Source organism: Triturus cristatus, chromosome 6 (genome assembly GCF_964204655.1).
Source record: "Triturus cristatus chromosome 6, aTriCri1.1, whole genome shotgun sequence".
In the NCBI taxonomy this organism is placed as follows: Eukaryota; Metazoa; Chordata; class Amphibia; order Caudata; family Salamandridae; genus Triturus; species Triturus cristatus.
The window spans coordinates 1,621,375,179-1,621,400,826 of record NC_140589.1 but is presented as its reverse complement, the minus strand read 5'-3'; the positions used below and the strand labels follow the sequence as shown (position 1 = coordinate 1,621,400,826).

Sequence of the window (25,648 nt, the reverse complement as noted above, 5' to 3'; positions counted from 1 at the left end):
GTATGCTCAATGTAGAATGAAGTACTGAATTAGCTTGAACTTTGCAACAAGAGATACTGAAAGTGGAATTCCAGGAACTATGTCCATTCCTTATTATGAAGGACTCTGCTTCTGTAGAACTGGGCCTGGACAACTGGCTGGGGTTTCGGTGCAGAATCAGCAACGGACCAATATGTATGTAGGGAATGGAGAATGGGTAGGTAAAAAAGAAATTGACCACTGTGAAGGTCAAATCTCTTAATTAGCTCTCCAAACTGGAGCAGAGCATTATCTTCAAACAAGTCGCCTATGGTTGAGAGGTTTGAGTCATGCCAGAAATAAATGTTTTTGTAGTTGTTATGGCCACTCCAGAGTGGAAGTTCCAAAAAAGGAATGGCTCGGACATACGGGGTCATATGTTTGGTGAGGGTCAATGTCTGTGAGTAACAGCTTAAGACTGCTCTGGGAAGGTGTGGAGTTGCCATTTGTTGCTAATCAGGAGTCCATTCATGTCCTCCAGTCACAACGGGTTGTCCCTATGAATGTTTACTCAAGGGAGAGGCCATAGTGCCAGCAGTTCAGCCACTGGGGCAGGGCTTTGAGGTACTACAGCTCAAAATGAGGAGTCTCCATCATAGAAAGGTAGCGCAGTTTGGAAAAGAGCCACCTATCCCTCTCGTTAAGCAGGATAAGGTCCTTGAATAGGGTGTCCAAGCCTCAAAAGAAGGAGGCTGATAAAATGAGCATCAGGTTTGAAAAATAATACAGCAGTCAGGGAGGACAATCCTTTTAGAGAGCGATATGAACCCTATAAGAGCCGGAGCAAGTGTTTTTAAGAAGAAAATCTGAGAGGCAAGTGTTGTTACTTCTCTAGCTAAATTGCCATCTAAGAGGTCATTGTCAGTATGATAGATGCTAATACCCAGGGAGCGGAATGCTCAGTTTTCCCAATGTAAGGGGCCTCCCCTCAGGTTCAGAGAGGTCTCAGGGAATCTGGACACTAATGGAAAAATGCTCGATTTGAGTCAATTCACAAAGAGGCCTGAGGCTGCCACAAAGTCCCTCAGAAGCTGGATAGACCAGCCAAGGGACCATGAAGGTCCTTAAGGTAGACAAGGAGATCATCTGCATAAAGCGAAGTCGAATGGATGCTATCCGTGAGTGGGATACCCCAAGTTTCCCTGCCCTCACCCCCTGCTACCAGTCGAATGGCCAATGACTGAATGGCAAGTGTGAAGAGTAAGGGCAAGAGTAAGGGCAAGAGGAAGGGCAAGAGAGGACAGCCTTGGTAGGTCCCACTACTGATCTCAAAGGATGAGGAAATGGATATGCCCACCAGGAATGCAGAGGTGCAGTGGGAAGAGTGCATAGGACCATAATGAGATGGATAATGCAAAGTCAAAATAGGAGAGGACTGCAAAGAGATAGTCCCAGCACAGAGTACTGAAGGCCTTTTCAATATCCAGGCTGACAGCCGCACAGCTCGCACAATGCAAAGGGGTTGCTTCCAGAATCCTGTAAAGGCATTGGCGATTCAAGGAGGTGTTTCTAAGGGGAATGAACCTGTTATGATCTGGATGGAACACCTGGGGAAAAAGGGGCTAAAGGAGAGTGGCCAAGACCTTCCCATGAATCTTATAATCAGAATTAAGAATAGCTATACATCTGTAGGAAGATGGGTAACTTGGGGAATGCCCCAACCTATGCAGAGTCAACCGTGTCCCCTCATGATAAGAATGATAAGAATATTTGCCCACCTCTGGATTATCCGATAGTCAAAGGTATTCCAGAAACCTGAAATCAACTTCAAGGATTGTATGCCAATTTTGAGGTGGCTTTTCAGGATACTGTGAAAGGGAAATGTCTCTCCTAATATAGGTCTCCTTACATCCACAGTCCACCTTCTTGCCCTCACTCCACAACTGAGATGGGGGAGCTGGGGCTCTTGTCCTACTTTCTTATGCTTATCCTGGTCTCCCACCCTGCCTGGTTAACTCTTTTACTGTTCTTCTCCTTATTCTTCTTCCTCTGCTGCCATCAATTGTGTTAACAAACTCTCTGCTGGAAGATGAAACTGCCCTTTCAGAAATGGGGAGATGACTTGCATGGTACACACTCTTAATACCCTCACCATTATTAGAAACATGCAACTGGCTAAATGGCTACTGATTGTGTGCACTGAATATAGCTTTCTAATATCTGTCTTTTTGCATGCTGAGAATGATTTGTCACATCTCAGACAGCCCTTGATTATTGTATTCCTGGTCTGCTTCATATTCACACTATGACACTCGCACTAGTGTTCTGGACAGTATTGTATTATAAAACCTATGTTTGGGTGAGGAACTGCTTAAGATGGACATTGAGAAATCAAACTGTCATGAAACAAAAAGTATTTTAAATCATATGACATACTTTAATGAACTTAAAGTAGTTAAAATGGGCCTCAACTTACACTTGAGAACCTCAATGGTCAAACATCTCCAATTCTGAGAGAAACTGGCAGTGCAGATGGTGGCCACAACATTCTCCACCCCTTACTCTCCAATCCATTCAATGGTGGCTTTGCCAAACGATGCCCACTACTAGACAAGATTGTTGAAGGGCGGAGCGGGTGACACTAAATATATGGAGAGACTGCCCCTGAAAATCAGCATTTTGGGAAGAAAATGCAGAACTTTGAAAGAAATACTAGGATATTCATTTCCTCTGGATTCAGTAGAGTTTGTGAAAAGGGGAGTATGTATGTATGTGTGTTCTTATACCGCCTTCTCTAGTACCACAGGCTATGGAACAGCCTAATGTTGGGAAAACTAACCAGTAATGTCATTAGAATTCACTTTCAGAAACCCCTGCTTAAATATCCGCCTGGGGGGGGGTATACAGCATGCCCTCCTGAGTGGAGAACAATGGTTTTGTTTCTCAAAATGTTGGAATTTTTTACTCAGATTTTGCAATTCCCCTATTGCAAACTGCAACAAATGTACTACTTGATGTTCTTTGATCCATATCTGCTGGTGTTACTTTTGTGGGTGGGATGGAAGAGGCAATACAGATATGATGACAGCTCATAATGATTATTTAAGTATCCATTGTTTGAAATTCAATACAAACAAATTGATAAAAAGTACCTCTGCCAGCATAAACTCCACAGAAGACTCTCTTGGTGGTGAGAGAAAGAAATAGAGAATACTCTCTGTAATATAAATCGTAATGCCCCAAAACATAAAATATACAATCTTATAACGCACATAAAGGTTATGAGGAAAGGGCTCTGCCCTGGTGTGTGCAATAAGAAGCTTTATACCATGCTGCAACGTGATTTGCTGTCACTATACATTTTTCCGTAGTTTTCTGGGTAAAGTGGTACACAGTTGGCTGCTATTAAGACAGCAAGTTAGATAGTATCATACGAACTTCCATCCTTACCATGAAATCATCATCCAACTTACTCTCTCCTACTCACTCGCAAAGGACGGAAATCAAATGAAAGCAGTAGTATTGCCCCCCTCTTCAGAAAATTATACAATTTTACAAATATCATACCTGTGTCAAGTCCCAGTGCATCTGAAATTCTCCGAGCATTTTGTTGCCTTTAATGAAACGGCCTAGTCCGTCAGGGTGCTGTGCGGATTTCAGCTTTTTTTGTGGTGGTTCACCAAAGGTAAAGTCATCTTCGCCCTTCATCCGCTTGCAATGCGGGTCACTGGTTGAGGGGAAGTCATCGTCGTCCGAGTCCTCCTCTTCCTTCATTTTCGCCGCTTTTGGTTTCCTGGGCTTTGGCGTTGCTTTTTTTCTTGCTGCAGGTTTTCTTTTTGGTGTTCCTTGCGGCTCCGGTTTTAACCCATCTTGAATTCTTTTCAGGTCTATGTCGGCAATGCCAACAGACAATCTCTATAAAATAAAGGGGTTGCAAACATGTTCATGAAATGTGAAACTATAGCGAAATGGAATTTACCAACATCTAAACATACATCTGAACAATTATAAGTGAAGCTCATTGTTAGGAGTAGTTGGTAATGGGATAAGAAGTCCAACACACCACAAAGGCTGATGTTCCAAACATTTTTGGCCAACATTAAACTTAACAATTTTGGTAAATTTAGTTTTGTTAGATATTTTGTGTGATCAGAATCTGTTAAACAATATAAAATGCAGAAAGTTCATGCAATGCACTTTTTTTATAAACACATTCACTCAAATGGCAATCAACAATTCAGCATGGTTGCCTAAGTGAATAAGAAAAGAAAAAAAATTAAGCAAAGGTAAAATAATTCATAGTGTAAATACAGTAAAGTGTTCAAGAATCTCTGGAAGGTTTTCCAAATGATCTGCATAGGAGCCAATTGTCATCAGTCACCACTCTCATTCACCGCCACAAGAAAATATACCCTTTGGGTGGATACAATGAAAGGCATAGGGCATGACCATACTGTCCGCCAAGCATGTACAGTGTGTAAGCCAGTGTAGGACACTTAATTATGCACTGCAAGTCAAAGACCCAGAGGCAATGTTCTGTAGTACCAGGAAAGTTTGGCTGGATAACACTCCTAGTGAGTACAATCCAGAACGCAGTCGCCAGACTGATCCTCAACTTGCCCAAGAGGACTCACATCATCCAGCACCTGAAAGACCTCCACTGGCTCCTAGTCTAGAAGCGATGCTACTTCAAGCTCCTGACCCACACCTTTAAAGCCTCCCACGACCAAGGGCCCGCCTACGTGAACCACCGCCTGTACTTCCACCGACCACCCCAGGAACCTCAGCTCCGCAGACCTCGCCCTCTCACAGACCCCTCGCATACACCGCTGCCGAGCCAGAGGATGCTCCTTCTCCCATCTCGCCACCAAAGCCTGAAACACACTTCCCCTCCGCCCCTTCCTGAAGTGGGTCAGTCACTTCAGGAAGGGGCTCAAGACCTGGCTCTTCGACAGACACGCAGTAAGCGCCTGGATACCCTCTCGGGTGATAAGCCATGCTTTACAAGTACTACTTGATTGATTGATTATTTTGAACCAATTGTTCCCAAACTCAAGAGGAATGACCCTAAAAATATATAAGACCTTTGGCAAAAGTTTTTACCACATTGCAACGGCCGACTATTGACAAATGTAAATTATTCATACTTCACAAGTATCACTTTGCCTTTTGAATAACTTGAGTAAGTTTGATTCCAGTATCTAGTCCACCTCTGCACGTATATTAACTCCCAGATATACTGCATGATCGACAATGCATGCATCAGATGACTGTATCTGGCTATTTACTACCAATTGGGATTTATTTCGATTTAGGGAATAGCTGGAAGATTTGCCAAAAGACAGTGCCTCTTCTTCTATCGCCCTCATTGATTCATCTGGCTCAGATGTTACAAATGCAATGTCATAAGCGAAAGCGAGAACTCTAGTGTCCCGGCCGTGAAACTGTAAGGGTCTATTCACATATTGGCGTCAAGTTTTCAGATCAGAGGGTCAATATTTAAAGCAAATATTAGAGGGGAACAGGGACACCTCTGTCTTGTGCATCTCTCGATTCGTATTTGACTCGACTGCCCCCTCCCCTCCCCTCCCCTCCATTATCTGTAGGCAGGCTATGGGTTTACGATACACTGCGTGGACTGCCTTAATATACCTAGTACCAATTCCAATCCAACCTACAACCGCCCATAGATACTCCAAGGTTACCCTGTCAAATGCTTTCTCACATCTAATAGGGATAAATCCAAGGGATCCCCAGAAACAGCAGCTGCGTCAAAAAGTGTGATAACTTGTCGAATATGGTCCATTGTGCCCCAGCCCAGAATAAAGCCATGCTGTCTTGCAGAGACCACCATACCAATAATCTGGCTTAATCGTGTGACGAGGATTTTTTAATTTTAGCATAATTTGGTCATGCTGTTAACTAGGGTAATTGGTCTAAAATGTCCCAGGATTGCAAAGAGACTTTCCTTTTTTTCAGAAAAACCACAATATAAGAATCCGGTGGCCAACTGTCCCTTTTGCACTTGCAAAATCATTCACCCCAGCTCAGAACCTAAGACATTAAAAAAAAGTATAAAATTCTAACGGGATCTTATCAGCTCCCACTGCCTTCCCAGACAGAATTTCTTTGAGTGCCGCCTGGCTTTCTTCCACAGTGATCAGTGAATCTAGAAAATCTCAGTCTTCATGGCTAATTCTATCGACAGGTATTGCATCCAGATATTGCATTATGCTTTCCTCTTCTGGCATCCCCTCAACACAAAGTCCTTCATAGAACCCCAGAACACCTCCCGGATCCCTTCAAAGTCCGTTACACTATTGCCTTGGTGATTACTAACTTTGGCCATTTGCCCTGCAGACACTTTTTGCCTAGTGCGAAAAGATGTTCAACACTCTCGCTATATTCTTAACATTCATGTCTCCGAGCCAGATATTTTTCCACTACTCTCTTTGCAGTTTTATCATTAATAGCGGCCTTGGCTAGGGCAAGCTTATGCTCATCCAGCTTCCTACTTCTTCTCTGCTTGCTGTTTTGTCAGATGAGTATTGGGACCATGGTCTCATTTTCTCTAATAATGCTGTTGTTTTGCACGTGTTCATTGCTGTGTTCGTGGGTATCTGTGACTGCGAAGTATCTGCTTCACTTACGTGGGCGCAGGAATGTTGTGTCGCTCATTCTGGGCAGCTCCTTGATCAGTTTCTTTCTCAGGGAACCGGGGCCGAGGTGCGCGGTGGTCCACTGGCCACTGGAAGGCATGCACCTCCTACGTCAAATTCAAGACATGCCCATCTCGGAGAGGATTGGGCGTCCGTCACAGCTTGCGATGAGTGCCTCCACCAGTGTTGGTACTGCAGAGCTGTGTTCCTCACCAGCCTTGAGCAGTGAGACCCTTCGGGGTAGATCGGCAGAAGCAAAACACACTGAGTTATTCCTTTTGTAGTGCCCATGCCTTACTTTGAGGGTGACTGGTCTGCCTCCGTCCTAGTAGCATTACTAGGACTGCATTGACTCTTCAGGGCCTCTCCGGTTAGGGTTCCTTCATCACTTTGCTGGAGTCTGTAAGGTTTGGGGGCCCTGGGTTATTAACACCCTTACAAGGGCTGCAAGTGCCAACATTATTGAAGACCTCACAAGGTCTGTGGCCCTTATTACTAATTTCTGTGGCACGCCCTAGGCACACTGAGCCCTTTTACCTGGTGTGTGACCATCGTTCCCCATTTCTACCTTCTACAGCGAGGTTCAGAGCTGTTTATACTTACCTCATGGAGGAGTTTGGGGACTAATATGAAGAAAAGGAGGACGTAGCGTATTTCCTGGTCACGGATTACTTCTGTGATGCGGTGGACGCCTCCATAGTCAGGGTGGTCTCGGAAGCAATGGAGAAGAGACTTATGTAGATGGCACAACGATGGCTACAACCCCTCGCACCGAGGTAAGACCTTCCTGTGCCATTGGCTCCAAGACCTCGAGAGCCGACTGCTGCCCCACCCCACCCTTTTGAGAATCCACACAAGGCTCACAACCAGCAGGGAGGGATCTGGAAACCTTCAACAGGCTTAAATGGCATTTCTGGGGCCACACCACCCCCTCTGCCAGAGGCAGTGGCCGTCCTTCCAACTGCAGACGAGTCGTGTCTTGATACTTTCCCTGTGGAGTCATACAAGGACTCTGACCACGACCGGTCCTGGCGCCCCATTCTCCATCCCAGTCCTCCGAAAGCACTGGGGATGCCTAGTCAGACATTCAAGAGCCCAAGGAGCTATTGCACCCTCGCTTCTTGGAGTGGGTACCCTGTGATAAAGTGGCCTGGTATGTGGCCAGTAGACTGCACAAGCCGCTTGACCAAGAGGTATGCTCCCGTCTCATGGTGGAATGCCCCTGGCCTTCCTTGGAGGGTAAGGTGGCGTTGATGCCCAAGATAGACTCTCGTATGAACACCTTCTTAGCCAAATACATCAAAGACCCTAAGAAGAGCATTGAAGCTCCTGGCAGCGCTGCCAACATAAACTCTGGGATATTATCGACCCTTTGGTAAAACCTTTTGAGATGGTGGAGGACGCTAGAGCATCCGGAGCTTCGATTTCTCCAGATGTGTTATCTAGTTGGGCCCAATGAGAGATTATATTTCTATGCAACGCCAACTGCGTCATTTCCACAGAGAGGTGCAGATTGCTGCTTATTAAATTAGATCCTAAGTTAAGGGAATTGGCCACATCCGAGACAGGTCAGGGCACCCAGGTAGGGCTCTTTGGCGATCTATTCATCAAGAAGTTTGGCAAATTTGTGTCCATGTTCAGTTTCCTGAACAAGGCCCAATCGACTGTCAAGAGCATCTTTAATGCGTGTGTTATCCCAGAGGTCAGCAGTGGTAGGGGGCGCTCAGCTGGCCGTTCCTCTTACGCCGCCTCCAGCAGGGGCCAGCCATCCCAGAGAGGCCAATAACATGATTCATCACCATTTGGGGGATTTTACCCTACCAGAGGTCTGTCACGCTGGAGATGCAAGTGCACAGGACCCCACGGCAGAGAAGCCGCCAACTCGCACAGTGAGTTTTTCTTATTGATTCATGCACTTGCTTGAGGTGGGGGGTCATCTAGCACAGTTCATAGACAATTGGCGGGCTCTTAAAGCTGATGCTTAGTGCTTCAAATGGTGCAAGGGTTCCACATAAGAGTTCTAGGAGTCCCTCTTTCCCCCCCGCTGATCCTCTTCTCCGGCCTGAAGGCTACTCTCATTCAACATGGGGTTCAGGAGCTCTTGACCAAGGGAGGAATGTGTCCTACCACTCCACATTCCTCTGGGTTCCTGTTTTTGGTGCAGAAGACTGATGGGGCAACGCCCTGTGATCAATCTCCAGGAATTCAACAATTGGCTGGTATACCGCCACTTCATGATGGAGGGGATTCATCTTCTTTGTGACCTCCTTTGTACCATCGATTGGATGATCTAGTTGGACCTCAAAGATGTGTACCTCACAGTATCGATTTTCTTGCCACATGGAGAAACTGGTGATGTAGCAGGAAAAAAAGCAAGTGACCACCTTAATAATTTCAGATGAGCTGTAAAGAGCTGTGATTGTCTCTCCCTTTATAACCAGTGTGGCAACAGGATGGCACCAGGTGCCAGCCACGAATAATGCCTAATTAGCCCATAATCTGGTTAAGAAATATGTTGGTTATCTCCATTTTTAAAGCATGAACAATGTTTTCCCCTTGTTTTTGGAAAAAACAGTACACATGTCTTTTTACAGAAGAAGTTTGGAGCGGTGCACCACCAATTTACGTGTTAATACATCACACCAAGTGGTCAATTGTTTGTACTCGAAAAATATCTTTATTTTAATTGTCCAACCATAGTCTCAGCCAACGCGTTTCGTTCAAAATGAACTTCGTCAGGGCATATGTAAGGTTGAGAATGTATTCCAATAGTATGACCGCCGTCTGTATAAACAAATATCTGTCTCGAGAGGAGCAGTGATAATAGCGTCGTATTTCCCAAATTAATAGTCCTAATTGTAATCCCAGTGCCACCTTGATAAGAGCACTGTACACGATTCTGTAAATCAATGGAGGTCCGTGCTCTGGCATCTATTAGCGGCGGATGCAGGGGCGTTTGTGTGCACACCATCATTAACTATACCTTCAGATTACATACTATGGGAACAAAGTAAGGAGGTGCAGCCGTTGGAGTCCGCCGTTAACCCTCTTTTCGCTAAAACATGTCTTTTTACATGATCACTGGGAGGTGTGCATCAAATCGCCGGAAAGGAATATTTTTACACATCACCAAGATTGTTTAGAGATGAAATATAACCAGATTAATTAAAGAGTCATACAGTCTAGAGTAAAATGGAAAAGTAAGACTAACTTCACATGGTATCCAGAAGTTCACTATATATTTCACGTCACTAGTGCCTCTGATAATATGTAGCTCTCTTTTTCTGCCCTCAGTTAGAATTCACAGATGTATCATAAACTCAGGTACAGGCCTTTTACACTTACAAAGAATGAATGTGTAGTCCTTTCAAGCAGGGACATGATTTTTGCCCTGAATAAGGTCCCAGATCCATTTTGGACTCGTTGTGAGGGCCAACACGTGTTGGCATTCCTTAAAATCAAGGTTAACTGAGTTACAACTCTCTTTTTTATTATTACCCTAGTACCCTACTAATAAAAGAATTTCTTGCGAGGTATTTTTAACTCACTATGCACTACTCTTCTCCAGATCCCTGCTTTATCCAGTTTTATTTCATCTTAGAACTCACAGAGACCATCTTCTGGTTGAGTCCACCCTAGTGTTATCATCCTACCAGGGTGTGGCAAGGTGCCGTTGATGACGCATGTCACTATTCCAATATCTTGGAATACCCCAGGAAGACTAGTGAGCTTCAATTGGTACCCTTGTTCTTCTCTTTCTTCTCTGTTTTCGTCATGGCCTAGTTGCTTTTTTGTGAATAATTATTGTGTTTGGGAGAATGCCACTGAGCTAAAAAAAATCTTTCACTCTCTTGGTGTGAGATAAGTACTAGGAGTTACACAGTCTACAGCTCATACACCAACTCATACATTTTCTGGGATAATGTATGCAGTGAAGGCAACTCATGAACGTTGATTAAAACAGATCTTTTTTTTACATTAAAAATTGTGAACATTATATTTTTGATGTTTTGATTCTGAATAAAAGCTGATGTATTTTTTTTATTCCAAAGAAGTCGGACTTGCCGGTCTCCTCACCACTGGAAGACAGATTGTTGGATGACAATCTCCCGGAGAGAGCCATCTCATTGACCCACTGTAAAATCCTCAAACATACTCCAGACGCTCAGGAGAACATACGTACAAAGTGGGCCGACGACTTGGGGAACTTGGATGACGATGACTGGAGGGAGGCCTTGGCCTGCCCCCGCAATGCAGCGATCCGCTCGAGATTTAAACGTATTCACTACCTCGATATTAGTCAAGATGGGGGCATTGGACTCCCCCAATTGTCCCCGCAAGTGTGGGCAGGTTGGTACCTACATACATCAATGGTGGCACTGCCCGATCCTCCAAAGGTATTGGGAGAAGGTTATCACCGGTATGTCCCGCATCTGTAATTCACCTATAGACGTTTCCCCCCCGGCTGTCTCTGCTAAACATTTGAGATGCCACGGATCTGTCAAGCACTGAGAAGAAGTGGGTTGCCTTGGGCTGCATGGTGGCGAAGCACAATATAGCTAGAACTTGGAGGGGAGGAATCAAACTCAGATACCCGGATAGGGAGTCGGATATGGATTGGTGCATGCAGGCAGAGAGGGTGGTCTACGAAAATAGGGGTTGCCCGTCTAAATGGACAAAAATCTGGGGCCCATGGAATGAGAGTAGAGGTTTGTTATGTACTCCTGTCAGCCTCCCTCCTTCCCTTGTGGTGGACGACGAGAATATTTTAATTATCTACATATGGAACACTGATATGTGCGTCTTGTATGGTAACCCTATGCCTGAACTTGTATCTGTACTGTATGTCGTGATTATTAGAAGTTAAGATCGATGCGTTGTACTGCACCTTTTTTTGTTGTATTTTATGCTATTCTTTGAATAAAAAGATTTTCGAAAAAAAAGCTGACATAGTTTTGCTCACCCAAAGATATATTTTTACAATAAAAATAGAAATATTTTATCCATAAGTGTGCCTCAATAATTGGTGTAACTTATTCAGCCCTAAAAGCATGGCTACATGTTTCTTCTTGTGCATGTTATTTCTTTGTCTCACACCAGTGTGCTTGTAAGTCAGGGGAAACTTAATTTTTAAACAAAACACAACGGACTGACCACTATCAAAATGAGATTCTAACCCACTTAAGTTAATTTAAAATAGAGGCTGGTCGTTGGCCTTGGGTGTTTGAAATAAAGATCTATTATTTTCCCCTTTTAACACAATTCCTGCCCTGTCTTTCGTTCCCTCTGCTCTGTCTCTTTCCCTTCCCTTCATCTTTGACATTCTTCACCAGGGTAGATATCCTCTCAGGGGCTGCTTAAAGTCCTTCAATTTCTGGTGTCTGTATTCTATTAATTACTATCAGATTATTCCATCTTGAATCTTCTTTTTGTCTATCTTTCCGTCTTTTACAACAACAGTGCATATTTTACAATAGACAAACTCTTGATCAAGGGACAAGGCAGTGGCACCGACTCTGACCGAGGTGCCATAGCCAGGGCCGACTCGCTCGGTCTCTGTACGCAGTTGCTAACTCGGAGAATACTTTAAGATTCCAATCCCAAGGATATTATTGTTAAGACCCAGTGACATTGAAAAGACCTGTCCTCGGGCCTCTGCAATAAGTTTAACCTATTTAGGTTTTCTGCCCGTGTTGTTAACTGAGGGATATCCTGTTTGGGTCCCTGAGTGAGTATTTCACGTATTATTTTAGCACCTTTGGTGCTATTCACTGGTATTGTTCGTGTACTACAGTGAAGGCGACATTTCAAGGTAGTCCCAATATTGATTTGCCTTGATGAGACCCTATATCCACAACAGGATCGAAACGTCACCGGCATTAAATACGCAAACAAACCTGCTAAAAGCCTAACTCAGGAACAGGCACAGATTCACCATAATCCTTAGACTTAATTAGTACACATGGTTGTTTGTTGTTTATGGAACACATTTCTATTCCCTTTTTTGTTGTAAATATATATAAACTATAGCTATACAGATTAGTGGTTCTTTCTTCACAAGGGACACTGCACTTTATCATTTTCTTTGTGTATTCCTATATACTGCAGTAATATGCTACAAAATATCACAAAACTAATGACTGAGTGATGGCTATATTATTACCAGCATTTGTTCAGAAATTGTTTTGTTGCTATTGAAATTTATACCGTTAACACAGTAACTGTTTATAGCTATTGTTGCTTCTGAAATCATATGAATTTTGAGATATTATGATGCCAATGAAAACCACCGTTTTTTTTCAAATCGCTCTTATATTAGTGGCATTCCTCCTCTAAGTTAATACCTTTAAGTTGAACATAGCCTAATGCAATGGGTGCATTATTCCACTGAGCCACATTACCCACATTGTTGAGGGCAGCATACCCCATCAATAGGAAAATATTTCGACTCTTTTCAACTGGTAGACTGACATTTCAAACAGGAATATGTTGGAGGCAGGTACTTTGTCTACAATTTCCCCTACATAGACACTCCCACATCACAGAAGGGTCATCCCTCATTACTACCAACTCATGCTAGTGTCTCCACCTCTTAGGAACGGTAAGTAGAATCTGAAAAGGTCAAGAAGAAAGACTACCATTCTATTCCTATTTTCTTTTCTGAAAAAAACTAAAGTACTGAGATGAAGCTGAAATATCATAAGACTAAACTCTCTTACTGAGAAAGAAGAGGTTACAACAATATTTTTCACAGATTTTCGTAAGTGCAAACAATGCTTTAGGATGATTTGGGGTGTGATTTCAGAAAGCATTTTGAAGCCAAACTTCAGAATCCTTTCCATTTAAAAAACATCCACATTACTAAAACAAAGAAGTATTTGTCAGTCATGGCTGCTTACATTAGGAGGCAGGCAAAGCCAGGAGGCTTGTCTGAAAGACACAAAGATTGTTTCTCAGGGACGATCCTACTTAGCAATATGCTCCTTGCAGTGGTAAATATTTATCCGATATTATACTGTTAAGCAGGCCTCATTCATCACATACAACTTGAGATTACATGTTTGTTGTAAAAATGGTTCCATAAGAGACCTACTGCAAAACGACATGCATGCACAATAATATCTAGATTGCATCGAGAAACGTTGTGTTATGCTGAAAGAATTATACATTTTGTAATGCATTGATTTGTTATTTATGATGACATCCATGTTTGAGTAAGTACCACCATTGTCAATAATCAGTAAATTAGTAAACAATACCTCTTCTTTGACAGTTTGTGGTCTTGGTTGTCCATCAGCAGAAGTATCTTGTATGTTATCTGCATTTTCACAGGTCAATAATTGTCCTGGCTTTGTAAACTGTGCACCGTCACTTCCTTCATCACATTTTAAACCTCCCTTAAAAAGAAGTGTATGGCAAGTTTAAAACAAACAAGTTGAATCACTACATCCAAATAATCTGAGGCATGCTGGTATCATAATTGCTACAGGGCTTTCACATCGGATATTACCACCAAAGAAAAGGCATTCGGTTTGCTCACATGAAAACCTTTCTAACAGTTTCTATGTATAAAATATGCTAGTGCTAAAATAATGGCCTGTAGTCCCAAAGATGGCAATTATATATAAATATCCTTATCAGACCCCGTTCACAGGCCATACGGCAGGCCAGGGCTACTGGAACTCAACCATGGGGGTTGAGGTGATTTGCTACCAACAGCCCAGGAACTGCCCTACTATTGTTCTTCAAAGTGAGCCACATACAGCGTATCGCAACGTATAGAGGTTAAGAAGTCACATGCGTTTATGGAAGTTAGTGTGGAGGTTCTACTTAGGACACAACAATCAACCAACAGACACTATAGTGTTAAGGTCCGGAAGAGAACTTGCCTGTAGAATAAAGAAAGTACTTTAATTACATTACACATCAATTAAATATTACACACTTCAAGGAATATAAAAGTCAGTCATCACGATCGCACTCCTTATAGGCTGTGCATCTGCCTCGCTTCATCTCTGCTCTTACCCGGGTATTCTCTTTAGCTCTGGTTGTCACTGGCAATCAGAATGACATGAATTAGGCTCTGATGCAATCAATAGAAGACCCATGGTTCAATTGCTCTCAGTCTTTTGCAATATCTTATTCCTCCTTGGATAGAAGATATACTTCAAGGGTCTAAAGAACTGTTCCTTCTGTACCCGCTCTGCCCTCCGGCATACTTTATAGGGATCCAAAGTGAGCCACCATACTTGTTGTGCCGGTCACATCAAACAGGGTGCCCACCAAGTTGCTCAGCCTGGCCTCGATCAAGTAGACATGGGCCTGGGCCATAGCTGTCCTTCTGGGATGCAGTTTTCTTCGAGCAGATAAGACCCACGATTTGTCGACTAGCAGTCTAAGTTACTTACAATCCAAGTACAGCCTAAAAGTGGGAGTAGACCCAGACGGGCCCACAGCAGTCTGGCAGATAAAAGGGATCTCTGCTCAGTCTGGTAGATGTAGCCCTCCTCCGGGTCTTTGTCACTCTGGAATATGCTGCCTCGATCAGGACAATAAGGAGCACGGTGTTGCAGTTTCTGACATGAACCGGGTGAGACACTAGGGGGTCACAGGAACTAGGCTTCGCTTACATCGTTCTCAAACTGTCTGCTTCTTCTAGGATTTCCTCAGTCACCAGGAACGCATAGGGCCTTGCTCCTCCTGCGGAGACAGGCAGACCCCATCCCTCTCTTAGCAGGCAGGCAAGAATGTAGACTACCTTCATGCAGGTCAACAGCTACACTATCATACTTCCTAGACATCCCTTTAGATACCAGTCCTGCGTGCACAGCTGTCATTTGAGTACTCTGCAGAGAACTCCCTTCCTTTGTCATAAAGGACTTGGAAATGGGGTAGTTTGGGTCCAGCTTTTATGCACAGCTTCTGGGCAAGAGATTTGGAACTAGTGTCTAAAACTGAGAACTGGCTTGGGGTGGTTCTCCTTTCAACTGTTTTCTCCAGACTGTTTTCCAAACACAATCAGACAGGAGTGATGCTTCTCAGAGCAGGCCGCACTGGGGCAGTCTTCATACTGGAGCCCCCAAAAGATAGGCACAAAGAGGTATAAGGTTTCTGCAACTAGCAGTCAACAGCCAAACTGAAGGGGTAATCAGGCAAAGGCAAAAAGGGAGGGCTTATCTGTTGACTTTCTTGCCTTACCTAAGAGAGCCTGCAGTCTCATCCACCACCCATACCATCCACCAATTGGCAATGCTTAGAAAGACTAATCAGCAGCTATTTATTAACCAAAAGTGTCCAAATATTTCTAAAGGCAGCCATGTCTCCTTTTCTTTTACTTCAGTCTTAGTTTCTTCCCTCCAGCTATAGGAATGCAAGCAATAGACTTCCACTGATTGGGAGCATAATCCTGAATGAGTCTCACTGATTTCCATGACTCTGACTCAACCACTCGCCATACATATGCAGCACTCACTACACATACAGACAAGCAAGGCCCAGGTACACACACAGAAAGGGAACTTTACACGGGTGGGCCAGTAGGCCTCAACCCAAGTGACCCAGATAAAAACATCTGGTCTCAATACAGATTACTCCTAATAAGTAAATGCTACCACCAACGCTCTACGCGCCATACCCACAACAGGGACAGTAGTTCACTGTCAGTTCTAAGATCACAATTAGTGAACTCCTCCAGGTCACAAGACAGGTTCCAGACCTCTCATCATAAATTGCACGCCTGCTTAGATTAGCGGGAAATCATGACCAGAATAATAAGTCAGGATACCGGATAAACATGCAGTTTTGTACTCAAGGCAGGGGAACATCAATGTATACAATACGGGGAATATTGCGGAATTAAGTTATGCTTTTGAACATTTTCCGAATTTTGCCACATTTGGACACATTATTTATTTTTAACATGCCCATAAAATGCTGTCAAAATAGTGTCTTTTCTTCTGAAATTTGATTCAACGAAATTCTATTCTGTTCTATTCTACAGAAACTATAGAATGCATGGCTACCCAAATTGTGCTTCCCAGCACTATTGTAATGATCGGAGTTAGTTAATTAAAGGAGAGAAGGACAGAGTTAAGAGAAAAGATATGTCTTATATTGTTTTCCTGAACCTCGCAAAATTGTCCTCCAATCTGAGGCTGGTAGGCAGAGAGTTCCGAAGCCTAGGTGCAAGGTAGGCAAAAAACCTGTCCCTACTTCAAGCTTTCTTAATTCTGGGGACAAAAGGCCGCCCACAATTTTTTGATCGCAGGTCCCTCTTAGCATGGAAAGGGATGGCCATTTGCTGCAGAACAGATCGGCCTGATCTAAAATGCATAGTGCTTTAAATTGTACTCTGCAGCTTATGGGCAGCCATTGAAGCTTTTTAAGCATAGTGCCAGACGATTTTGTTTTAGGAATACCTAACAGTATCTAGGCGGCGGCATTTTGAGTGATCTGAAGTTTATTTATCACTGATTTTGGACTGCCTAGATACAGCGAGTGGTCATAACCAACGCGGGACAAGATTAGCCCTGGGATTAGTTGGCTATCCAGGGTCATCCCTAGGCTTTTTACTTCTGACTTAGGAGATGGGCGATCTCCTAAGGGAGATGGCCAGATGATCTGATCCCAAAGCGGTGGGTTATTTCCTAGGACCAGAAAGTTGGTTTTACCACCATTCAATTTCAGACAGCTGGCTGCCATCCGGTCAGAGACTTTTGCTAAGCAGCTGTTGAGTCTCATGGAAATAGAGTCTATATTTGGTGACAGCGTAACAATCAGCGGGGCGTCGTCCGTGAAATATTTCTTAAACACCACTCACCTGTTCTTTTGAAAATAAAATGAAAAATGCACTGTTTCTTTTTAATGCTACGTGATCATTCTTTCTTTTTCATTTGTTTGCATTTAGCCAGTGAAAAGGGTAGGGAAGCAATAAACAAACTAGAATTTACCCAGAGTCATCAACGGAGACAGGAGTCCAAATATCTTCTCATTGTGTACCCTCCTTCATGAAGGAGCACTGGTAAATAATTAAACAATAATACAGATACCAGGGCAGGTGAGCCATATTTTAAAAACATACAATATTGTGATCACATCACTATCATTTATCCACCAGCAAAAAACTGAGAACAAGAACCACTCTGTGCCGTTGTATGGGGTTTCCTAAAAAGATATTAATATAGGGTACCAGCTTTACAATCATAATGAATTTAAATGCTTACAAGGAAGATTACCCCAAGCAGCAGTCCCATATGTAAAAACGATGTCGCCTGATACAGCTTTTAGCCAAAAGCAGTAGATATGGTGTATCCATTTATGGCATTTAAACATTAATGCAAGTGGGTACATCACACCAGGACAAGTGAGCACTCGGGTAAAGTAAAACAAATTCAACAATTTAGTAATACACACATACAAAGAAATTAATGAAGGTGTGATTTTTGCTTCATGTACAAGGCTGTCCTACCCTCAATTCCCTACAAACTGCACTATGTTGCACACAACCACCAACTACACAGGACGTATAATGACCTATTACAATACACCGAGTAAAAAATAAGGCTTCCCCTAAAAATTATATCTGAACACCTACTGAAAGACACTGCCAATAAAATTAATTTCATCTGACATTCTCCTACTTCTTCCAATTAAAGCTGCCCTCTAGTCACGCCAGTTGCCACACTTCAAAGGATGAGAAAAGGTCAAAACTGCAGATATGTTGGGTTAGTTTTTACTGAAATCTGTTGGGTGCGACCAGGAGGCAGTTATTAGCAAATTGCAGCCTCACAAAATACAATTTTGAAATGTAAAAGTCCAACAGAATTCAGTAACAGCTAGTCTCTTCGGCTTGCACACATTTCCCCTACTCACAATGCCCTAGAAGCTGGAGGACAGTGTGCACAAATTGGTTTTCCTGCATTTATCTGTAGCATGACTGTACAATGTAACTGTTTCATTTGGTGCAACAGTGGGTTTGCTCTGTCCTTAAAACTGTAATCTAAAACTATATTCACCCAATTAGCATATTTAAACTTCTAGAAAGGCTGTTTTTGTAGGTTGACTAAGAATCTGAACCAATGGCATAAAAGTTCAAATCTGATATGCTGGCTGCAGCGTGCACTTAGATCGCCCACAAATAAAAATATAAAGCTTTAGAGAGCATCATGATAGCCTGGCTGTGATTAGGTTTGTGCAAAATTGTAATTAGGGGTGTGAGAAATTATGAACGAACCATTCACCACGCACACATAGGTGGTGCAAAATGTCAGTGCAATTGGTGACATTTTGTACTTAAAATAAACAAAAGGTGTCATTTCAGGCTGTGACTCCATGTAAGGAATTCCAAGCTGCTCTGGAAGTCTCGATGAGAGCTCATTTGAAATTTCAAGGTCAGTCAAGGCTCCAGGATGCCGGGTACATTTTCTCAATGTCCCCCTCTGTCACTTGGTGTACAGAGACAAGAATGGGTAGTGAGCTTGCTCTGTTGTAGCAGGACATGGGTGTGGGTTACCTGCAGTTAAACTAGTTGCTTTTCTCAGATGGTGCAAGGGTCCTAGGAGAGACATACAAGTAAGCAGATGGCCAGTCTCTGTGGGGTGGAAAGCAATTCTAGGACGCCAGGCAAGAAATCCTTTAGGTCTGGCCTATGGTCCATATGCTGGACCTCCATGAGGCAGAGTATCCGGAAAGAGCTCCTCAGTTTAAACAGGCTGAAAAGAACCCGAATCGGGTCATCTACGAATGATTTAGCACCAGGTGTGCCACAAACATGCAGTGCACTAAGGGCAATTGGGGTGGCCCCTATCCGTCTATGCTTAGTGTAGCGTTGTGGAATATTCCCATGTAATATGGAACTGAGGAGTGGAATGCATCTTATGGAGAGAGGAGAGTTGAATGAGACTCCACAGCACTACAAGATTGTTACGGTGTAGAGAGAACGCTGACTTAGACGTGTTCAGTCATAATCCCACAGATGATACCTTCACCCCACTGGCTCCTCCAAATACACCATACACCAAACGTCCAAATGTGCAGTTCCTCTCGTACTGAACAAGATTACTATTGCAACAACCCATCATTAGCAGGTGTTCGGACAGAAAAGTTCCCTGAACAGTGCTTGACGTGTACCCCTACCCAAAGTGCCCCAGATGCATGGATATCTGCATCCCTGGTACTGATTTTTGGTCAAGGTGAACACTAACACACCCCATGTAAGGGTACCTTATTAATTGTCAAATGTTTTGTGCCCTTCTTGACGATAAGTTTTTTCTTTAGATTTCTAATTCGGTTGGGCAATTCACTTGTGTTCTTTTGCCTGAACTCAACACACATTCCTTTGGGGAATTGCCTGTTGCATATACCATTGCCACTAGGGGTAGGGAACTGTGTTGTGATCTAACTGGATTGTTTTTATTTAGTTGGTAAGGTAAGGCTCCTCTTAAAATAATAACCTAGTTTCATACAGGTGACATCATCCCATTTTCCCACTCTAAATCTATTGCCCATTGATAACAGGACAAGTGTGGCCAGATTTACAGCCAGGTACAGTCTGATTTGAGCAAAAAGGAATATGCTACTTACCAGTATGCATCTGTTCTTGGCATGTAGAGCTGCAGATCTACACACTTTTGCATAGATTGCCATCTGGTGTTGGGCCCGGATGTTTGCAGTTTGTTTTTCCTCTTGGAAAGTCTTTAGAAGTCACGAGGTCGGTGACTCCTCCTTTGGATCGTATTGCGCATGGGCTTCGGCTCCATCCTCAGATTGTTTTTCGCCAGCAGGAAAAGATGGAGCGCAGTAACAACAGTGAAGAAACCCATGTGTGTTGTATCTAAATAAGATAGACTGGAACAGATACAGGTAGCCGGGTGGGCGTGTGTAGGTCTGCAGCTCTATATGCCAAGAACAGATGCATACTGGTAAGTAGCATATTCCGTTCGAGGCATATGAGCTGCAGATTACACACTTTTGCATAGACTATATAGCAGTTCCCACCTTAGCGGCGACCACCGGTATCTGTTGCAGTGGTTTGAAATAGTGTTTTTAGTACAGCCTGGCCCACACTAGCTTGTTGCTTGGTTTGCACATCTACACAGTAGTGTTTAGTGAAAGTGTGCGGTGTTGACCATGTAGCTGCTTTGCAGATATCATCTAGTGGAATGTTCCCTAGAAAAGCCATGGAAGCCCCTATCTTTCATGTAGAATGGGCTTTAGGGGGAACGGAAAGCGTTCGTTTTGCTTTGTGGTAGCAAATCTGGATGCATTTTACAATCCACCTAGCTATCCCTGATTTTGAGATGGGGTTGCCCTTGTGTGGTGGAGAGAAAGAGACAAACAGTTGTTTGGTCTTTCTGAAAGGTTGTGTTCTTTGAATATAGTAAAGTAAGGCTCGTTTGACATCTAGCGTGTGCAGAGCCCTTTCTGCAATGGTCTGAGGTTGCAAGAAAAATACTGGTAATTCTACAGATTGGTTTAGGTGAAAAGGGGAAATGACTTTAGGTAGGAATTTTGGGATGGTACGGAGAACAACCTTGTTCTGGTGCATTTGAAGAAAAGGTTCTTGTATGGTAAGTGCTTGTATCTCACTGACCCTTCTAAGGGAAGTGATGGCTACTAGGAAAGCTGTTTTCCATGTGAGGAATTGCAGTTCGCATTTATGCAAGGGTTCGAAGGGAGGCCCCATGAGCCTTGTGAGTACGATATTTAAGTTCCACACAGGTGAGGGTGGTACTCTGGGGGGAATTATTCTTTTGAGGCCTTCCATGAAGGCTTTAATGGCAGGTACTCTGAAAAGTGATAGGTGCTGCCTGTTTTGTAAGTAAGCTGCAATTGCTGCGAGGTGTAACTGAATGGATGTATAGGCTAGATTACACCTTTGTAGTTGGAGTAAGTAGCATATGATGTGTTGTATAGACACTTATAGAGGATTGATTGTGTTGTTATGGCAATAAACAACAAATCTTTTCCACTTGGCAGCGTAGCAGGCTCTAGTGGTAGGGTGTCTAGCTTCTTTGATGACGTTCATACAGTCAGGGGGAAGGTTTAGGTACCAAAATTCTAGGATTTCAGGAGCCAGATCGCAAGGTTGAGCTGCGCTGGGTCCGGGTGCCTGATCTCTCCATGGTTCTGGGTTAGGAGACATGGTGAGAGGTGTAGCTTTTGGTGTGGTACTACCGAGAGTTCCAGCAGCGTGGTGTACCACGGTTGTCTGGCCCACGTTGGAGCTACTAGGATCAGTGTGAGGGAGTGCTGTTGTAGCTTTCGCACCACTCATGGAATGAGTGGGAGAGGCGGAAAAGCGTACGCAAATTTGCCTGACCAGTTCATCCATATCGCATTTCCTTTGGACAATGGGTGTGGGTATCTGGCGGCGAAGCTTGGGCATTTTGTGTTTTCGTGGGTGGCGAATAGGTCTATCTGTGGATGCCCCCACATTTGAAAGAACGGATGAAGAACCTGTGGGTGAAGTTCCCACTCGTGGATCTGTTGTGTCTGTCTGCTGAGCAGATCTGCCACGGTGTTTTGGATTCCTGGGACATGTTGAGCTAGGAGAAAGATTTTGTGGGGAATTGCCCATCTCCATATGCTCTGTGCTAATTGAGAGAGCTGTGGAGAGTGTGTGCCGCCTTGTTTTTGAATGTAATACATGGCCGTCATGTTGTCTGTGCGAATGAGGACTGCCTTGCCTGAAATCCGTGGTTGAAAGGATTTCAGGGCTAGAAAGATAGCCAGTAACTCCAGATGGTTGATATGGAGTAACTTTTGTTGCGGCGTCCATGTGCCCTGCACTGTGAGGTGTAATAGATGAGCTCCCCAGCCGGAGAGCGATGCGTCCGTCGTTAGTATTATTTGGAGAACCGGGTACAGGAACCCGGATCCTTTGGAACGGTTTGTGGTGTTCCACCACTGCAGAGAGCGATGGGTGCGACCGTCTACCAACACCAGATCTGCTAATTGACCCTGGTCCTGGTTCCATTGGCGCGCTAAGCACTCTTGGAGAGGACGCATCTGGAGTCTTGCATGAGGCACTATGAAAATGCAAGAGGCCATCATCCCTATTAGTTGCATAAACACTTGAGCTGGAAGGGAGTGTTGTAGTGCGAATTGTGCACGTAGAGCTTGAATGTTTGCACTTCTGGCCGGATTGGGGTAGGCTAGTGCTCGTGAGGTGTCTATGGTGGCACCGAGGTATTGTTTTATGTGGGATGGCTGGAGATGGGACTTCTGGTGGTTTACTGTGAAGCCCAGCTGGTGGAGTAATTGAATGGTGGTAGATGTGTGTTGAACACACTGATTGTACGACCCGGCTTTTATTAGCCAGTCGTCTAAGTATGGGAAGACGTGGATGTGTTGTCTTCGTAAATGTGCTGCTACCACTGCTAGGCACTTGGTGAATACTCTTGGCGCTATTGGCACCTTGAATTGGAAGTGTTGTCCGTCCACTACTAATCTGAGGTACTTGCGGTGAGCTTTGTGCACCGGAATGAGAAAATACGCATCTTTTAGATCTAGGGTGGTCAAAAAGTCGTTTTGGGAGAGGAGCGGAAGTACCTGCTGAAGCGTTACCATATGAAAATGGTCGGAGTGTATGTACGTGTTTAGGGGCCGGAGATCTAGGATGGCCCGCAGAGTCTCGTCCCTTTTTGGTATGAGAAAATATAGGGAGTAGACTCCCATGTTTTGTTGGTTGGTAGGAACGGGTTCTATTGCCTGTTTTTGTAGGAAGGAGACTACCTCCTGCTTCAGGAGTATTAAATGTTCTTGTGACATTGGGCGCTGCCTGGGTGGAATGTTTGGGGGGGTAGATATTAGTTCTAGGCAGTAGCCTGCTTGAATTATTTGTGTCACCCATTTGTCTGAGGTGATGGTAGCCCAGACGGGAAGGAAATGTTGGAGTCTGCCCCCGACCGGAGTGGAATGGTTTGGGGGGAGTGGGGGGGAAGTCATTGGGTAGGCGTTGTGGCAGAGCGGGCGTTGTTTGTTTTGCCTCTGCCTTTATTATTGTTACCCCTATAGCCGCCTCTTTGATAACCCCTCGTGAAGGTGGACTGAGTGGGGGATTTGTACGAGGTGGAAGCGGTATCTGAGGAGTAGCCTCTAGATGTACTGCGAAAAGAAGAGCGGCGAAAGGAGCGTCTAGGAGGGTGTGACTGTAAGGCTCCCATGGACTTCGCCGTATCCGTATCTTTCTTCATTTTTTCTAGGGCCTCATCTACCTTTGGGCCAAAAAGATGTTCCTGGTCAAAGGGATGGTTAAGAATGGAGGCTTGTACCTCCGGTTTAAACCCTGATATTCTCAGCCAAGCATGGCGACGGAGGAGGACGCTTGTATTGATGGCCCTGGAAGCTGTGTCTGCTGCATCTAAAGCACAGCGTATAGAGGTGTTTGTGATAGTCTTACCCTCTTGAAGTAGTTTGTTGGCCCTAGCTTTATATTTCTCAGGGAGGTGGTGCATTATGCTCTCAAACTCGTCATAATGTGCCCTGTTGTATCTGGCCAATAGGGCTTGAGTATTGGCGATACGCCACATATTGGCTGGTTGAGACGCAGTGCGTTTCCCTGATGCATCCAGTAGCTTTGACTCTTTGTCAGGTAGTGGTGCTTCGCCTGACGCCTGGGAATTTGCCCTTTTACGTGCAGTGGATACAACTAGAGAGTCTAGTGGCGCTGGCCCTCTGATGTAGGAGGGATCTGTAGGGGCAGTTTGTATTTTTTCTCGATGCGTAGGTTAATGACCCTGGCTCTAACTGGGTCCTTAAAAACCTCTGGCGCATGCTTTACCACTCCTTTAAGCATAGGTAATATGGAGGTAGACCTATGTGTGGTGTCGAACGTGTCGAGGAGGAAATCTTCCTCCACGGGGTCGGTATGTAAGTCTACCCCGTGATAGTGTGCTCCCTTTGTAGTAGGTGGTGGAGCCCCAATGAGTCCTCTGGTGGAGATGGCCTGGATGGGTAAAGGTCATCTTGTGGGACGTTGGGGATATCAGGTATATTGTAGTCGCCCCATGGGTCTGGGGATCCTGCGGGTAGGTCCTGGGGGACATCCCCTATGTCATCATATGGGTCCCCGTGATCATCATCTTGTGGAGAAAGATGAGGATGGGGTGGAGAAGGCGGGGGTGGGTGGAGGTGGAGGAGGTGGGGAAGGTATTCTGAACGGGGAGGTAGCAGAGTCCTTCCTTTTTGGAGGTGGAGGTGGAGCAGGCTTCTCCAAATGTCTCTTTTTGGAAGAAAGTGTCAAATGTCCAGTTTTTTGATCCTTGGTGAGTGTTTTCTGCAAGGGATCCGGTGTAAATAAGTCCGGTGAGGCTGGTCTGTCCGTCGGCGCCGAAGGAATCGGAGCCGTTGGCTTTTTAGGCTTTTCTGTGCCGGTTCTTTGTTTGGAAACTGGTTTGGGAACCTCCAGACGCTTGGTCGGCGCCGAGTTGGATTTCAGCCTCGAAGTGTCGGTGCCGGTGGCCTTGTGTGCTTTGGTCGGCACCGAAGGTGTTGTCGGTGCCGAGGAGCTGGGTTTCGACCCCGAGTGCTTCGGTGCAGAGCTCGGTGTCGATATGGGGATCGGCTTCTATTTCGGCGCCGAAGCGTGTTTATCGGTACCGGGAGTAGGCTGGCTCGAGCCCGAGCCGCCGGAAGGCTTGCTTGGCTTCGTCACCGGGCCCGAAGGCTGGGTGTTGGAAGAAGTGTCCTTGGTCTTGCCTAGGCCAGGAGGCGAAGGCGTGACCGGAGCCTTTTTCGGTGCCAGCAGGGGTGTGGGGGGGGGGGGATCAGTACTCACGACCCTCTGCGCCGGGGTGATGTCCTCCACATCTGAGTCGTCGGCCTCGGAAGCGCTGACGAGGCCGTCTTCAGTGTACTGCTCTGGAGCATTGATGCCTTCTCCGAAGATGTCGTCCGGAATCGTCATCGAGGAGTGCGCCATAGTTCTTCTGGCTCTTCGGTCCCGAATAGTCTTTTTGGACCGGAAGGACTTACACGCCGGACAGACTCGAGCCTCGTGTTCAGGGGAGAGGCAGAGATTGCATACCTCA

At 44.7% G+C, this 25,648-nt stretch overlaps 1 protein-coding gene across 1 annotated transcript in view; it reads right to left on the bottom strand.

Annotated features, from left to right (window-relative positions):
- The window catches only part of SRBD1 (S1 RNA binding domain 1), a 721,551-nt gene that overhangs the window by 530,354 nt on the left and 165,549 nt on the right, over positions 1-25,648 (bottom strand). The window contains exons 4-5 of the mRNA XM_085612769.1: positions 13,877-14,014; positions 3,526-3,873 (exon numbers count right to left, since the gene is read on the bottom strand). Coding sequence (XP_085468895.1) covers positions 3,526-3,873; positions 13,877-14,014 — 486 coding nt within the window. The remainder of the gene's footprint in view (positions 1-3,525; positions 3,874-13,876; positions 14,015-25,648) is intronic.